Genomic DNA, 18,309 nt, shown 5'->3' with positions numbered 1-18,309 from the left:
TGGTATTTTTTCAGTGTCTTTTTGGGGTTATTTTAGGAGGGTTTTTTTGAGTTTTCCAGTGGGTTTTTGGGAGGATTTTTTGGGTTTATTTAAATGATTTTTTTAGGGTTTTTAGGGTGGTAGTTTTTAGGGTTTTTCCAGTGTCTTTTTGGGTCTTTTTCCGATGTTTTTTGGGAGTTTTTTGGCAGTTTTCATGGAATTTTTGGGGGTTTTCTGAGAATTTTAGAGATGACAGAAAAGCAGAATTGGGAAAGGAAATGCTTGCTGAAATTAATTATTTAAATCAAAAATAGAGTCTACAATTAATTAACCAGTGAATTTAATGACTGCAGGACCGAGTTTACTCCGATTTCCAGCGGTTCACGAGGCGGAAATTGCAGTTCCCACCTCCGATCCCGATTTCTCTGCCCGCAGCATTCCCAGGATTTCCCCGGAGAGCCGATGCTCCTTCCCCTGCCAAAGCAAATGCGTCGGGGGCTGCTGGGGCCCGTCCTGGAAGCGAAACCCCGAGCTCAACTCTTGGGCCAGGGCCCAACGCACCAACCCAACGCCACCAACCCTCTCCGGCGCCGGGTGGTAGAGGCGCCCGTTGCGCGGGCACACGGCCAACATTCCCGGCTGGAAGGGCACTACCAGCTTGGAGCCGCCCCCGCAGTAGGACAGCAGGGAATTGCCACCGGGGCCGGGCAGGATTTGGGTGAAAACCACGGGAAGGTCGGAGCAGCGAAGGAAATTCCGCTCGCGGCCGCAGCGCGACAGGAAGGGGAAGTGCTCCTGGTAACGCCCGCTGCGGTTCCGCTCCAGGTGCCGGAAGAAGAAGGAGAGGAATCCGACGTCTGGGGGAAAAATTCCAGGATCAGTGACAGGGATTTTGGGGGGGCTGTGTAAAGAGGTTTTCTTTGGCGATTTTGTGGAGAATTTGTGGAGACTTTTTGGGGTTTCCTGATGGTTTTCTGGGTTTTATTTGTAGGGTGTTTTCAGTGTTTTTTGGTATCTTTATAGTGGTTTTAGGGTTGTTTTTGGTGTTTTTCCAGTCTTATTTTGGCTTTTCCCAGTGTTTTTTAATAGAGGCCTAGTAGGGTTTTTTGGCCATTTTTTGGACGGTTTATGGGTTCTTTTGGATGGTTTTTCACAATTTTTTCGGGATTTCAGGGAGAATTTTTGGGGTGTTATTGGTGGGGTTTTGGGATCTTTTTTGGTAATTTTTCCCTTATTTTTCAGGTTTTTTGGGGTTTTTTGAGGGTTTTCTAGTGTCTTTTTGAGTGTTTTTTGGGGTTTTTTGAGAGGTATTTGGGGTTTCTTTAGGGTTTTTCTGGTGCTACTCTGGAGTCTTTTGCAGGTATTTTTGAGGTTTTTGTGGTGTTTCTAGGGGTTTTTTTGTGTCTTTTTGGGGTTTTTTTGGGGGGGTTTCTAGTCTAATTTGGGGGTTTTGTGGTGGTTTTTTGGTAGTTTTGTAGGGCTTTTTAGCGAGTTTTTTGCCAATTTTGGTGGTGTTTTGGATGCTTCTTTGTGGTTTTTTTGGGGTTTATGTGGAGATTTGTTTGGGGAGTTTTTAATGGTGTTTTGGTGGTTTTAGTGGTCGTTTTGGGGTTTTCTGGGGAGTTTTTCCTGTCTTATTTGGGGTTTTTCAAGTGGTTTTTCATAATGATTTAATAGGCATTTCTGGTGGTTTTTGACAGTTTTTTGGTGGGTTTTGGATGGGTTTTTGCCATTTTTGGGGGCTTTTTATTGAGATTTTCTTGGGTTTTATTGGTGGTTTTTCTGGAATTATTTAGGTGATTTTTGAGATTTTTTCCAGGTTTTTTTGGGTGATTTTTGGGGTTTTTCCTATGGTATTTGTGGGTTTCTTTGGGGTTTTTCTGGTGCCTCTTTGGGGTCTTATGGGGCTTTTTTTGAGGTTTTATGTGGTGGTTTTTTGGTTTTTCTTTTAGGGTTTTCCTGTCTTATGTGGGGTTTTCCCAGTATTTTTTAATAGTGGTTTAGTAGGGTTTTTTGAGGATTTTTTTGGTGGTTTTTGGCAGTTTTTTGGGGTGTTTTAGATGGTTTTCTGCCATTTTTTGGTGGTTTTGTCATGATTTTTGAAGCATTATTAGTGGAGTTTTCTGGAAATTTTTTTTGTGATTTTTGAGTTGTTTTTTAGGAGTTTTTAAAGGTTTTTCCAATAGTATATTGGGGTTTCTTTGGGGTTTTTCTGTTCCGCTTCTGGAGTGTTTTTGTGGGTTTTTTGAAGTTTTTTTGGTGGTTTTGGGGGGGGTTTTGGGCTTTTTTCCCGTGGGTTTATGTGGTTTCGTTGATGGGTTTTGGTGGAGATTTTTTGGGGCTTTTCTGGTGGATTTTTGGGGTTTTTTCATATTTTTGTGGTGGTTTTGGGGGTTTTTCCGGTGGTTTTTCTATTGCTTTAGGAAGGTATTTTGGAGGTTTTATTGAATTTTTTGGAGGTTTCTGTGAAGTTTTTTTGGGGTCTTTTTTGGTGCTTTCCATGCAATATTTTTTGATCAGTTTTTGCATTTTTGGGGGGTTTTTAGGTTTTTTCCCAGGTTTTTTGGGTGTTTTCCCATTGGTATTTTGAGATTTCTTTGGAGTTTTCCAGTGTCTTTTCGGGGTCTTTGGCGGTTTTTTGGAAGTTTGTGCGGTGGTTTTGGGGGTTCTTCTGGTGTCTTTTTGGGGGGGTTTTTTTGGGTGATTTTTGGTGGTTTTGGGGATTTTTTTTGGTAGGTTTTTTGGTTTTGTGGATGGTTTTTAGAGATTTTTTAAGAGGTTTTTGTTGAGATCTTTTTGGCTTTTCTGGTGGATTTTAGGAGGTTTTCTGTTGGTTTTTTGGTAAGTTTCATGGAGTTTTTTTAGGGGTTTCAGGGTGGTTTTTGGTTTTTTTCTGGCATCTTTTTGGTTTTTTTGGGGGATTTTCAAGTGGTTTATTACGGATTTTTATTGGGGTATTTTGAGTTTTTAAATTGAGTTTATTGAGAGTTTTGGGGTTTTTGTGGAGGTTTTCGAGTTTTTTTGGTGGGTTTTCCAGAGTTTCTTGGGGGGCTTTTCCAGTGTTGTTTTTGGGGTTCTTTAGTGGTTTTTGGGATGGTTTTTTTTTTAGCCTTTCAGAGAGGGATTTTTCAGTTTTTCTGGAGTTTTTCTGTATCGTTTTGGGCGTTTTTTATGTTTACTTGATGGTTTTTCTGGTTTTCCAGTGGGTTTTTTTGGGTTTTTGTGGTGATTTGTGAGGTGGTTTCTGGGGCCTTTTGGGGTTTTTTTAGGTTTTTCTAGGTTTTTATTTCTTGCAGTTGTCTGGTTTTTTTAGGGCATTTCTGGATTTTGATTCAATGTATTTTGGGGGTTTTGTGGTGTTTCTTGGATTTTGGGGGGCTTTTTTGCAGGGTTTTCCAGTGGTTATTCGGGGGGGGTGGGGGTTGGTGGTTTTTGTAGTGGGTTTTGGGGTTTTTTGAAGCTTTTTTGGGGTTTTTTGAAGGTTTTATTTGGTGGGGTTTTTTGGGTTCTTGCAGCGTCTTTTGGAGGGTTTTGTGGTGATTTCTGAGGCCTTTGGGGATTTTTTTTAGGTTTTTTTCTGGTAGTTTTCTGGTGGTTTTTTGGGGTTTTTATGGGGTTTTTTTCAATGTTTTGTGGGGTTTTTGTGGGGTTTTTTGGATTTTTCAGGGACTTTATTGAGGGTTTTTCCAGCGGTTATTTGGGTTTTTATTGGTGATTTTTGTAGTGAGTTTTGGGGATTTTTTGAGGCTTTTTTTTGAGCGTTTTCCAGTGTTGTTTGTGGGGTTTTTTGGTGGGTTTTTTTTTTGATTTTCTGGTGGTTTTTGTGAAGATTTTTTGTGGGTTTTTTTGGGTTTTTCCAGGGTCTTTTTGTGATTTGTGAGGTGGTTTCTGAGGCCTTTTGGATTTTTTTTTAGGTTTTTTTTTTTTTTTTTTTTTTTGCTTTTCTATGTTTTTTACAATGTATTTCAGGGTTTTTGTGGTGTTTTTTGGATTTTTTAGGGGGCTTTTTTGCAGGGTTTTCCAGCAGTTATTTGGGGTTTTTTATTGGTAATTTCTGTAGTGGGTTTTGGGGGTTTTTGAGGGTTTTTCCAGTGTTGCTTTGGGCGTTTTTTTTGGTAGGATTTTTGGGGGGGTTCTGGTGGCTTTTGTAATTTTTTTTTTTTTTGTGGTTTTTTTTGGGTTTTTCCAGGGTCTTTTTGGGGTTTTTGTGGTGATTTGTGAGGTGGTCTCTGGGGCCTTTTGGGTTTTTTTAGTTGGTTTTTGGTTTGTTTTTTTTTCTGGCCATTTTCTGGGTTTTCAAAACTGTATTTTGGGGGTTTTGTGGTGTTTTTTTGGGGGGCTTTTTTGCAGGTTTTTCCGGTGGTTATTTGGAGTTTTTTATTGGTGATTTTTGTGGGTTTTGGGGTTTTTTTTACACTTTTTTTTTTTAGTTTTTTGGGGGTTTTTTGAGTGTTTTCCCAGTGTTCTTTTGAGGTTTTTTTGTTGGGGTTTTTTGGGGTTTTCTGGTGGTTTTTGTGGAATTTTTTTGTTGTTGTTTTTCCGGGGTTTTTTGGAGGTTTTTGTGAAGTTTTTTGGGAATTTTATGGATGAAGGAAAGGAAGAATTGGGAAGGGAAAGAAGAATTGGGAAGGGAAAATGCTTCATAAAAATTAATTTTTTAACTTAAGAAATATTTCTTAATTAACTAATTAGGCAAATAATTAATTCAGGATTTAATAATTAGGGAAATTAATGACCAAAGAAATTATTAATTAATGAAATATTTATATGCAAATTAGGCAGTCCCACCTAAAATTAAGGATTAAATCCTAATGAAGGCTCAAATCTCAATTAATAACCAAATCCAAATAAATATTCAGCTCCAAATTAACAAGAGATTAAATTAATCAGGTTAATTAGGGCAGTACCTTTGAAGCAGGTGACGAAGTTCTTGACTTTGGTGTCATCCAGGAAAAGCTGCAGAAAAAGCAGGAAAAGGGCGAGTTTTCCCCAAAAAACCTGGAATTTATCTCTGGGATGCATTTGGGATCTGTCCTGGATCCTTTTGGTGGTTTTTTTTAGGGGGATCCAGCTGGGATTTGCCCCGGAAATTTTAGGATTGTTTTGGGATCTGCCCCGAGTCCATGGAAAGGTTTTTTTGGGATTCCTTTGGAATCTGACCGGGATTTGTGTGGGATCTGGCCAGGATCCAGCTGGGATTTGTTTGGGATTTATTTGCGTTTGATACAGGTTTAATCTGGGTTTAATCAGGATTTAATCTGGATTTAACCTGGGTTTAATCCATGTAATGGGTTAAAACTTTAAGTTTGTTCATCAAAGCTGACAAAGTTATTCCAGTAAGACTGTTGCCTAATAAATTTCCAGACTTAAAAGGATAAGGAAGGTGAAACCAAAGACAATGGGTTCCACAAACATTTGTTTATCTGCTTAGTACACTGTTGGGTGGTGGGCTTGCTATGATTGATAACACAGTATTAGATTATCCACTCAGTAAACTTAAGATTCCAGGAACTCAGTAGATTGAGCTTAAAATTCCAGGAATCAGATAAAGGAAAAATACCAACCTTCATCTTCAGACCTCCGGGAGGTGGACTATGACCACCTAGACACAAAAGAAGAATACGCAGAGTACTACACAACAACCCGGAAGCAGGACTGTATAAGAACTCCACGAAATATCAGAAGAGTGCGGCAGTAGCGGAGCAGAGACTCCCCTGTCGCCCAGCGCTGATTTGCTTATTGCTTTGCCCACTGTTATCAATAAATTCTCAATTGATTTTACTTGGCAAATTGTCAGCTCAATTTATAACAAATTTGGTGCTGTGACTTGGATAGGATAACTGCGGAGGGTGGATTTTACCGAGGAGGCGCCCCATCTCTGGTGGCCTCGGGTCCGACTTTTCGCTTCTACCCTACCGATGAACCAAAATTTAAGGCATTAAGCAAAGGGAACTGGTCGACCCTGTAAACTTTGTGCACAAAGGTCCGGACAAGGACGCAGGACGCATGAGTATCGTGCGGTAGCCATTCAGTCTGGGTTGGGTAACCTGGAGTGTTGCGAGTGATAGGGGAACCGGCAGCTCAGATTCCCCAAGCGATTGCGGACCCTCAGTAGTGCGTTTCCTACTGTTCGTGAGAACGTGGACCACGAACCAGGGGAAGTGAAAGCAGATTTGTTGAGTGAGTGTACTCCATAAGACGGGGCGGGCGTACTCCAGAGGATGGGACAGACAAGAAGTAAGCCGTCTGTATCTGATAAACTTGGTAAACTGCCCCCAGTGCCTAGAGACAGTCCGCTGGGATTCATGTTAGATAATTGGGAACATTACCCTAGCACCAAGGGCAAAGATAAGACCAGGATGATTCACTATTGTGTAGAAATCTGGGGCGGGAAGGAAATATCCCCAGGGGTATATTGGCCCATATTCGGATCGGAAGAGTACTAGGTCCGACAGGATTTAAATATATGGGTGAATTCAAAGCCCCATCTTAATAAGAAAGAAACCGATTATGCAGGGGTTTGGGTTGAAAGACCAAGTAATTTAATACAAATATACCCTCTAAGGGAGAGGGGTGGCGGCGTAAATTATAAAAAGAAAAATAAGAAAAAGGAGGAAGTTCTCTTAATCCCACCCCCATATACCCCTCCAAATGCACCCCCTGTTCAAACAGAGAGACAGGATGAAGATTCCCCTCCCCTTCCTAGACGGTTATCCTGACGGCCCAGAGACTCCCGAGCAAAGGGAGCCACCTAGTGAGCAAAGGGGACCACTGACTCGAAGTAAAACCAAAAGGCTCAACCTCTATCCCCTAAGGGAAATGCCAATGGGGGGTGCTCAAGCTGGAATTGGGTTTATATCAGTTCCCCTTAATTCAGGGGATGTCAGAGAATTTAAGAAGGAAATGGGCAAGTTATTGGAAGACCCACTGGGAGTAGCCGAAAGACTGGATCAATTTTTAGGCCCTAATACCTACACTTGCGAAGAAATACAATCAATTACTGAGTATTCTTTTTACTACTGAGGAGAAAAACATGATTCGGAGGGCAGGAATGCGCATTTGGGATGCACAACATGTCCAGGGTCTGCGTGCAGATACTAAATGGCCCCTGCAGAACCCTAATTGGAACCATCAGGACCTGGTGCATAGAACTCATATGCAGGACTTGAGAAACATAATTATCCAAGGAGTAAGGGAGGCAGTCCCGAGGGGACAAAACATCGACAAAGCAATCAATGAGAGCCAGATGAAAGATGAAACCCCTACAGATTGGTTAGAAAGACTTAGGCCTAATATGCAGATGTATTCAGGACTGGACCCAGATAGTCCAGCAGGACAATCTTTTCTAAAGATGCACTTTGTAGCTAAATCATGGGAGGAAAAAACTTGAAAAACTGGATCACTGGGAGGACAGGGGTTTGGATGAACTCCTAAGGGAAGTTCAGAAGGTGTATGTAAGAAGGGATGATGAAGGACATAAAAGACAGATTAGGATGATGGCCGTGGCTGTCAGGGAAAGAAGAGAGTTGGATTATAAGGGACGAATGTTCCAAGGAGAAAAAAAGGAAGGAGCTGGAGCTCCAAGTATTGAACGAAGGAAGAGTGTTTGTTTTTACTGTGGGAATAAAGGACACTTTAAGAGAGAATGCTGCAAGAAGAAGAGGGATGAGAGAATGTTTCAAGAAGATTAGGGGCGTCAGGGGCTCTATCTGCTGGGGACATACAATAAACATCAAGAGCCCTTGGTAAAACTTAGAATAGGTCCCCAGCATCAAGAATATGAATTCATGGTACAGGAGCTGAAAGAGCAACTGTTCTAATTTTACCTGCAGGGTGTAAAATTTCCCGGGAAACTGTTGTAGTAATAGGGGCAAAAGGGGAACCATTTGAAGTTCCAATTATCAAAGAAGTTCTAATAGAAACAGAAATCAGGATAGGGGTGGGGGATTTTCTTTTGGTTCCTGAGGCAGATTTTAACCTTTTGGGGAGAGATCTAATTGTCGAATTGGGAATAACTATAGAAGTAAAGAATGAAGAACTAAAGGTCAGATTGTGCCCCTTCAGAGTGGAGGACGAGAAGGGGATTAATCCTGAGGTGTGGTACACCCCTGATAGTGTGGGGCAGTTAAATATTCCACCCTTCTTTGTTACCATACAGGACCCTGAGGTCCCGGTACGGGTGAAACAATACCCAATTACCCCAGAAGGCAGAAAAGGATTAAAAGCTGAAATTGACCAACTAATAAGCAAAGGACTTTTAGAACCTTGTATGTCGCCTTTTAATACTCCCATTTTACCAGTTAAGAAACCTGATGGGACGTACCAGCTAGTCCATGACTTAAGGGAAATTAACAAAAGAACTGTGACTCGGTTTCCAGTAGTAGTAAACCCCCACATCCTCCTAAGTAGATTAGGACCCAAGAATGTTTGGTATAGTGTAATCGATCTCAAAGATGCATTTTGGACATGTCCGCTAGATGAGAAATGTCGGGATTTCTTTGCTTTCGAGTGGGAAGACCCAGAGACGCACAGAAGACAGCAGTTGAGGTGGACGGTATTACCTCAAGGATTTACTGAGTCCCCGAATTTATTTGGCCAGGCTTTAGAGCAAATACTCCAGGAATATCAGTTAGGAGAGGGGGTAAATTTGATTCAATATGTGGACAATCTCATTGCAGGAAAGGAGGAAGATATGGTTAGAACAGAGAGTGTTAAACTATTGAAATTTTCTGCTCTAAAGAGGCTCAAGGTTTCAAAATCAAACTACAATTTGTGGAGGAGGAGGTAAAATACTTAGGACATTACTTGAAAAAGGGAGAGAAGAAAATAGACCCTGAGAGGGTTAAAGGGATCCTCTCACTCCCTTCCCCAAAAAAGTAAGAGACAAGTAAGGCAGTTGTAGGGTCTGGTGGGGTACTGTAGACAATGGATCGAAAATTACAGTAGTAAAGTTTTTGTACAACAAATTAAGTCATGAGGGCTTACTGAAATGAGATGAAAATGACCAATTACAATTAGAGGAACTGCAACAAGACCTAGTTGCAGCTCCAGTATTGAGTTTGCCGGACATAAAAAGGCCCTTTTATTTATTCATTAACACAGAGAATGGCACGGCTTATGGGGTATTTACACAGGAATGGGCGGGGAAAAAGAAGCCCATAGGATACCTGTCGAAATTACTGGACCCTGTAAATAGGGGATGGCCTACTTGCCTACAGGCAATAGTGGCTTGTGCATTACTAGTGGAAGAGGCAAATAAGATTACTTTTAATGGGGAGTTGAAAGTTCTATCTCTCCACAACATTAGAGGAATACTACAACAAAAAGCAGAAAAATGTATTACAGACTCCAGGTTATTAAAATATGAAGGAATCTTGTTGGACTCCCCGAAATTAACTTTAGAGGTTACGAGCTTGCGAAACCCTGCTAAATTCTTGTATGGGGAACCCGAGGAAAATCATTTGACTCACGACTGTATGACGACTATTGAAGAACAGACCAAGATTAGACCAGATTTAGAAGAAGAGGAACTTGAAGAAGGGGAAAAACTATTTGTAGATGGGTCATCTAGAGTGGTGGAGGGAAAGAGAATGTCTGGGTATGCTGTAATTGGTGGAAAGAATTATGAGGTACTGGAATCTGGGCAGCTGAATAAATCTTGGTCAGCTCAAGCATGTGAGCTGTATGCGGTATTACAGGCCCTTAAAAGGTTGCAAAATAAAACTGGCACGATTTACACTGATTCAAGGTATGCATACGGGGTCATGCACACGTTTGGGAAAATATGGGAAGAAAGGGGATTAATTAATTTGCGGGGAAAGAACTAATTAAAGAACTAATTAAACAAGTGCTCCAGGCTCTAAGGGGACCGAAAAAGATTGCAGTAGTACATTTAAGGGGACATCAGAAGGGATTAGATTTTCAAATCCGGGGAAATAATTTAGCAGATCAAGAGGCAAAATGTGCCGCAGTATCAGTATTAACACTGAGAGTGAGGGAAAAGAAATATAAATTGTGTGGAGTCGAAGATTGGGAGTATTGCCTCTGCTGCCCAGACTACTATAATGAGGACCCCCTGGAGGAAAGGAAGAAGTGCAAAGCCTGTGGGGACCGCCTAGAAGAAATGTCTTGTGGCAGATGTTATGGAGCATGGGGGGCAGATGGCATAGAATGCATTTGTTACAAACCAGGTGCAGAATATTGTCAACGCCATCAGGAAAGATTGTTATATTTATAGTTTTACTACAGCAGAGAAGGAAAAACTGTTGCAAATGGGCTTAAAAGAGAACTCTAACCACGAGTGGAAACTTCCAGATGGTAGAACTATTGTTCCAAAGGCAGTGGCATGGGGAATCCTACAGAAACTGCATGAGCAGACACATTGGGGAACACAAGCCTTGGTAGATCAATTTGGAACAAAATATATGTGTGTAGGGGTATATAACATAGCAAAACAGGTAGTCAGAGGATGTGTAACCTGCTTAAAAGTAAACAAAGCTTATCTTCGAGAACGTCCTTTCGGGGGCAGACCTCTTGCCTATAGGCCATTCTCACACATCCAGGCTGACTTTACTACATTACCTAAGGTAGGGAGATACCAATACCTGCTAGTCCTAGTAGACCACTTAACGCACTTTGTGGAAGCCTTTCCAACTACCAGGACAACTGCACAAACAGTAATTAAAATTTTGCTTGAAAATATTATACCAAGATATGGGGTCACGGAAGTAATTGACTCTGATAGAGGACCACATTTTGTGTCTAAAGTCATTCAGGAAGTAATGAAAATAATGGGGATACAATGGGACCATCACACTCCGTGGCACCCTCAAAGCTCAGGAAGAGTTGAGAGGATGAATAGGGAAATAAAGAAACAACTCACTAAACTGATGATAGAAACAAAGTCGTCATGGATCAAGTGTTTACCATTGGCACTATTAAATATTAGAACCCAACCTAGGGCTGATGTGGAGGTTTCCCCCTTCAAAATGCTGTAGTGGATGCCTTACAACTTAAATACACCCCAAGACCACCCCAGCCTCAGGGACCAGCAGATTAATACATACTTGACCACCCTAATGCGATATAGGGAAGAACTGTGGAAAAAGGGCATGATAGCCCAAAGACCACCACTGGAACTTCAGTTGCACCAGATCCAGCCGGGTCATTGGATATTAATTAAATCATGGAAAGAGACTTCGTTAACCCCACAATGGGAAGGACCTTATCTTGTTTTACTCACTACAGAGACAGCAGTCAGGACGGCGGAGAGAGGCTGGACGCATGCTAGCCGAATCAAAGGACCAGTGCCTAAGCCTACTACGAACTGGAAAGTAACCAGTGCCCCAGGAGACTTAAAAGTAAAACTCCAGAAACAATAGGAGGGTTGTTGATGGTGTCGATGTAAAACTTGTCAGGATAGATGGTGGAATCAGCCACAAAAGAAAAAGGGGGGAGTCAAGTTCTTGGAAAAATCATAGACGGTGCTATGATAATAAACTGTAATCCGATCCTTCGTACCCTTGGGTCATGAGCTCTCTCTCTGAAACAGCATAACAGTGATAGGTTATCACTGAAGAAATACCTCTGCTGCCGAGAAGACTATACCTCTCTCGTAGCTCACGAGCAAAGGCAGAGTGGTAAGTACCTGTGGAGGAATCGATTCTAACCTAACAAAGAGAAAGATTGTGGAACAGGCGGAGCATGAACTCCTAAAAAGAAAAGGGGCACAGTCACTGAATTGGGGAATGAATTGGCAAATATTTCAATCCGGAGACAACAACTACCATCTGTTCTGGCAGGTTATGGTTTTCCCCTTATGTATGTTACCACCTGAGTGGGTGGGTGCAAAAGGAGCTGAACACCAACCTTTTAAATGGTCACTCACACGATGGGAGGACTCTAAGGTGATTCAAACTATAGTTACGCCAGGGGCACCCACATTCCAATTACCGGTTGGGTCTTTAAGCCCTTACTGGTACCAAAACTGAACTGTAGCATTTTATATGTGTCCTGCTGCTAACCCAGGGAAAGGATATTGTAACTACCCAGGTCATTATTATTGTACCTACTAGGGCTGTGAAACAATAGCCAGTGGATGGCTACCACCGTGGAAGGACGAGTACATTGGAGTCATTTGGGGACCTAAAGGTTGCACTCAACCTACACTTCACAACTATATCGACACTGGGGATCAACCACCGACGGGGAATGTCTGCAAGTATTTGAACATTACTACCCAGAGGCTAGCAGATGCCTCGTGGTTAATAGGGAAAACCTGGGGTGTCCAATTTGCAGTAGCCGGGAAGGATCCTGGCAGTCTATTTGCTATTAAGAGATAGCTCCACCGGACCCAGAACCAGTGGGACCAAATCCGGTACTGAATCCAGAAGTGAGCATAGGTCGAACCTCAGACCCAACCAAAGACAACTCCTTATATACAGTTGGGGAAGAGATCGATAACACTCAAGTGAATAAAACAACAGAGCAGAACACTTTGTGGAAAGTAATACAGGCCAGTTTTGGAATTCAAAACAAGACCAACCTGAACCTAACTGAGCGGTGTTGACTATGTTATAATATCCAGCCTCCCTTCTATAAAGCAATTGGGGTAACTGCAAAAGCTAGAAGGGTGAATGGGACAAATCCTAGTCAGTGTCACTGGAAACAGGACAAAGAAAATACTAATTCTCAGGGAATAACACTCTCCCAGGTAACAGGGAAAGGGTGATGTATAGGGGCTATACCAAGAGACAAGCAGCACTTATGCGAGGAAATCATCCAAGTAAAAGACAGCACACCTCCTGCGGAATGGCTTCTGCCTTCTGCTAATACAAAATGGGTATGCCAGGGCATCGGAGTAACTCCCTGCTTATCTTTGAAATTGTTCAACCACTCAAATGACTACTGTATCCAAGTGACTATCACACCTAGAATTATATATCATTCCATGGATTATGTAATTGACCAACACACTACAAGGGAACACTACTTGGTCAAAAGAGAACCATTTACGGCATTGACAATAGCTGCCCTCCTCACAGTTGGGGGGGTAGGGGCTGGCACAGGGGTGACTTCACTGATTACTCAGCATAAAGAATTTAGGGAGCTTAGAATTTCAGTTGAGGAGGACTTAAGCAGAATCAAACAAGCTATTGATGGATTAGTAAAGTCCGTACGGTCCTTATCAGAGGTGGTGTTACAAAATAGAAGAGGATTAGATCTGCTGTTCTTACAGCAGGGTGGACTATGTGTAGCGCTTAAGGAAGAATGCTGTGCTTACGCTCATCATACCGGAGTTGTTATCGATACCATGGCAGAACTAAGAAAACGGCTGGAACAAAGAAAGAAAGAAAGGGAAGCACACCAGAGTTGGTACGAGTCATGGTTCAGCCACTCTCCCTGGTTAACCACGCTACTGTCTACCATTGCAGGGCCCTTAATTTTACTGGTGCTTGGGCTTACATTTGGGCCATGTATATTCAATAAGTTGATTGCTATAGTAAGAGGACGCTTGGAAGCTGCACATCTTATGCTTGTTAGGGCTAAGTACGAGCAAGACTCAGAAGACGAAATGTTGGAACTTGCTAGATGGGAATTGCAAAGACTTAATAAACAAAAATAAACAAACAGAAACGATTTGATGAACAAAATGGTTAAAAAGGAAAAAGCGGGGAATTGTAATGGGTTAAAACTTTAAGTTTGTTCATCAAAGCTGACAAAGTTATTCCAGTAAGACTGTTGCCTAATAAATTTCCAGACTTAAAAGGATAAGGAAGGTGAAACCAAAGACAATGGGTTCCACAAACATTTGTTTATCTGCTTAGTACACTGTTGGGTGGTGGGCTTGCTATGATTGATAACACAGTATTAGATTATCCACTCAGTAAACTTAAGATTCCAGGAACTCAGTAGATTGAGCTTAAAATTCCAGGAATCAGATAAAGGAAAAATACCAACCTTCATCTTCAGACCTCCGGGAGGTGGACTATGACCACCTAGACACAAAAGAAGAATACGCAGAGTACTACACAACAACCCGGAAGCAGGACTGTATAAGAACTCCACGAAATATCAGAAGAGTGCGGCAGTAGCGGAGCAGAGACTCCCCTGTCGCCCAGCGCTGATTTGCTTATTGCTTTGCCCACTGTAATCAATAAATTCTCAATTGATTTTACTTGGCAAATTGTCGGCTCAATTTATAACAATCCGGAATTATTTTGGGATTTGATCAGGATCCTCCCGGGTTTTCTGTGGGATCCTCCCTGCGATTTTTTCGCGGTCTGTCCAGAATCCAGGCGGGATCCGTTGCCCAGAACCCCCTCCCGATCCCCCAACCCTTATCGATCCCTTATCGATCCCTTACCAATCCCCCCTCACCTGTCCTTGGTGATCTACGTAATAAAAATACTCGCGGATTCCAGGTTCCGGTCGCTGTCCCTGCTGGTACCGGAGCTCCGGGCGCGAGCAGAGCCGCAGCACCGCCCCCACCCTCATCGCGACAGCGAGCGGCGACCCCCGACAGGGCCAGGCCTCCTCCCTGTCGCGACAAGCGACAGCGACGGCCGCGCCACCGGCGCCACCCGGAAGTGGCCACCTGGGGAACCGCAATTTGTGAGCACCGCGGGTAGTGCGGCGGTGAAAAGGTTCTGGAGGGAAGCGGAAATGGAAGGAGAAGGGCCGGGGGTGTCCCGCAGTTATAGGGGATTCTATAGATCTATAAATCCTATAGAATCCCTTCAGAAACCCCTCAGGGCTTCTCTATAGGGGCTCAAAGCCATTAAAAGGCTCAGCGACCCCATAAAAAACCCTCTATAGGCCCCTATAGCGCTGCGCCCCCTCATAGATGCGCCCCACCCCCCCCCCCTACCCCGGCGGCTTCCTGCCATTTTGCCCTCAGGGCTTTCAGAGCCCCAGAGGCGACGGGAAAAGCTCCGGGCTGAGGGAAAAAGTTGGAAAATGAGGCGGAAAAATCTCGGGCTGAGGGAAAAAACACCGGGTTGACGTAGAAAAACAGAGGGGATGGGGTGGAAACAGAGTGGGATGAGGGGAAAAGTGGAAAATGAGGGGGGAAAATAACGGGGGAGAAACCACAAAATGAGGGGGCAAATGCCAAAATGAAGAGAGAAACCACCGGGATGAGGGAAAAACCACTGGGATAAGGGGAAAAATATAAAAATGAGGTGAAAAACTAAAAAAAAAAAAAATGAGGGGGATAAGTAATGAAATGAGGTAAAAACGCAGCAAAATGAGATGAGAAAACACTGGGATGAGGGGAAAGACACTGGGATAAGGGGGAAAATATCAAAATTGGGTGAAAAACAAAATAAATGGGGGGGGGAAACACTGAAATGTGGTAAAAGGTGGGAAGATACTGGGCTGAGGCAAAAAATCTGAAAATGAGGTGGAAAAACAACTGGGATGAGGGGAAAATTACTAGGATAAGGGGAAAACACCAAAATTATGTCAAAATCTGAGGGGATAAGGCCCAAAACACCAAGATTAGGTGGAAAAATATCAAAATTAGGTGGAAAAGGAACGAAATAAGGCCAAAAATAATAAGGGGGGGGGGGGGGATCATGAGGATGAGGGGGGAAATATTGGGATAAAGGAAAAAAACCCAAATTTAGGTGGGAAAAATTAAAATAAGGGAGAAAAACACTGGAACGAGAGGGGAAATAATGGGATGAGGGGGGAAATAGCAAAATGAGGTGGAAAAGCAGCAAAATGAGGCAGAAAACAGAGAAATGAGGTGGAAAATCACTGGGATGAGGGGGAAAATACCAAAATTATGTCAAAATCTGAGGGGATAAGGCTGAAAACACCAAAATGAGGTGGGAAAAAAACAGAATAAGACCCAAAAATACTAAAAAGTTGAAAATCACCGGAATAAGAGGGGGAAAATTGGGATAAAGTAAAAAACCACAAATTTAGGTGGAAAAAATCAAAGTAAAGGAAAAAAAAGTCCAGAATTAGGGGGAAAATACAAAAATGAGGCTGAAAACCATCAGGATAAGGGAAAAACACTGGGGAAAATTGGAAAAATACTGGGAAAATGTGGAAAAATACTGGGAAAAAGTCGGAAAATTGTGGGATGAGGGAAACCTGCCAAATGAGGTGGAAAAACACTGGTATAAAATAAAAAAAATGGAATGAGGTGGAACACCACCAAATTGAGGTGAAAAAACACCAAAATGAGGTGGGAATGAAGGAAATCATGGAGGATTCTTGGACTGGGATAAGGAAATTCCTTCTGGGAACAACAAACTCGGGATCTGGGATAGGATGAGTTTATTTCCAACAGAATCAGAGCAGGAGAACAAGAGCCCAAATCCAACTTTTCCCTCCCCCAGTTCCCTCGTTCCTGGCTTTCCCTCAATCCCACCGGCCATTCCAGGGGAGTTTTCCATGGATTTTTCCAAGGTGAATCCATCCCACAGCGAGTTTTCCATGGATTTCTCAACTATGGGAGTTTTCCATGGATTTCTTGGTTATGGGAAAGAATTTTCCATGGAGTTGACTGAGATGTATTCATCCCTCAGCAAGTTTTCCGTGGATTTCTCAACTATGGGAGTTTTTCATGGATTTCTCCAAGATGAATCCATCCCATGGAAAGTTTTCCATGGATTTCTCCATGAATCCATCCCATGGTGAGAGTTTTCCATAGATTTCTCCAAGATAAATTCCTCAGGGACTTTTCCAAAGGGTCAATCCTTGGGGAATATCCTGCTCCAAAGGTTTAATCCTTCATGGGATTCCTCCCAGGAATCTGCTCCTTTTTTTTCCATGGATCTTCAGATCCCCGCCAAGATCCAGCTCCAGGATGTGCTTCCTGTTGGACACGCCATGGAATTTTTGGGAATTTCCACTCCAGCACCATGGAATCGTCTCCAGAGTCGTTTCTTGCAAAATTCCCACTCTGTGTGGAATTCCATCTGTGCCCAGATTGGCCATAATAACCCAGTATGATCCCAGTCACTTGCAGTCTAATCCCAGTTGCTCCCAGTTCCTCCCAGTGGCTGCTCAGTCAGTTCCCAGCATGCGCCTGGCAGCTCCCAGCACCTGCCAGACAGGGACCAATCACACCCCCTACAATCCCAGTCCAATCGTAGCTACTCCCAGTATGATGCCAGTCACTCCCAGTATGATCCTGGTCACTTGTAGTGTAACTCAAATCACTCCCAGTATGATGCCAGTGGCCCCCAGTGTGATTCCAATTGCTCCCTGTCAATGCCAGCATGACCCCAGGAGCATCCAGTATGATCCCTGTGACTCCCAGTCTCTCCCAGTATATCCCAGTCACTCCCAGTATGATCCCAGTCACTCCCAGTATGATTCCAGTCATTCCCAGTATGATCCCAGTCACTCCCAGTATGATCCCTGTCACTCCCAGTATGATCCCAGTCACTCCCAGTATGATCCTGGTCACTTGCGGTCTAACTACAGTCACTTCCAGTCACTCCCAGTATGATGCCAGTGGCCCCCAGTGTGATTCCAGTTGCTCCCTGTCAATGCCAGCATGACCCCAGGAGCCTCCAATATAATCCCAGTGACTCCCAGTCTCTCCCAGTATATCCCAGTCCCCCCAGCATGCTCCCTGTCACTCCCACTCCCCCCCAGTTGCTTTCAGCATGATTCCAGTTGCTCACAGCCATTCCCAGTCAATCCCAGTATGATTCCAAGCATCCTCAGTGTGATCCCAGTATCACCCAGCATGGACCCAGCTGCTGCCACTGTCATCCCAGTGTGATCCCAGTTGCCTCCAGTATAGTTCCAGTTGTTCCAAATTCCTCCCAGTATGATCCCAGTTGTCCCTAGAATAGTCCCAGTACCTCTCAGCAAGGTCCAGCTCATTCCCAGTTGCCCCCAGCATGGTCCCAGCTGTTCCCTGTGTGCTTCCAGTCCCCCCAGTATGGTCACAGACACTCCCAGCATATTCCAGTTGGCCTAGTACAGTTCTAGTTAGCGCAGAATGATCCCAGTCTTTCCCAGTTTCTCCCGGTTGCCTCCACCATGATCCCAGTTTCTGGCAGTTGCACAAAGTGTGTTCCCAGTGGCTCCCAGGATGACCCCAGCTGGAGCAGCAGTCACTCCCAGTATGGTTCCAGTCACCCCCAGTATGACCCCAGTCAGTCCCAGATACTCCCAGCATTATTGCAGTCATGCTCAGAGTGACTCCCTGTCATTCCCAGTGTGGGCCCAGTTGCTCCCAGTCACTTCCAGTATGGTTCCAGTCAGAGCCAGTACCTTCCCAGTCACTCCCAGTATGATCCCAGCTATTTCCCATAGGATCCCAGTATGATCCCAGCATGGGCACAGCTGCTCCCATGA

The 18,309-nt window shown here is 43.5% G+C and overlaps 1 protein-coding gene across 2 annotated transcripts; it reads right to left on the bottom strand.

The window, feature by feature from the left end:
* Positions 1–302: 302 nt before the first annotated feature.
* LOC134413804 (UPF0598 protein C8orf82-like) lies at positions 303–14,573 on the bottom strand. Of its 2 annotated transcripts, none has more exons than XM_063147852.1 (3): positions 14,359–14,573; positions 4,887–4,935; positions 303–836 (listed from the first exon to the last, which is right to left on the bottom strand). In XM_063147852.1, exons 1-3 carry the CDS (start codon positions 14,473–14,475, stop codon positions 361–363), a joined length of 642 nt encoding a protein of 213 aa, XP_063003922.1. In that variant the 5' UTR covers positions 14,476–14,573; the 3' UTR covers positions 303–360. The 2 variants fall into 2 exon arrangements, with proteins under 2 accessions (XP_063003922.1, XP_063003923.1); XM_063147853.1 differs by lacking the exon at positions 14,359–14,573 and adding an exon at positions 5,544–5,711.
* Between the last annotated feature and the right edge of the window lie 3,736 nt (positions 14,574–18,309).

Source organism: Melospiza melodia, unplaced genomic scaffold, assembly GCF_035770615.1.
Source record: "Melospiza melodia melodia isolate bMelMel2 unplaced genomic scaffold, bMelMel2.pri scaffold_51, whole genome shotgun sequence".
NCBI lineage: Eukaryota > Metazoa > Chordata > Aves > Passeriformes > Passerellidae > Melospiza > Melospiza melodia.
Note: the sequence above shows the minus strand (reverse complement) of the source record. Positions and strands in the feature narration are given on the sequence as shown.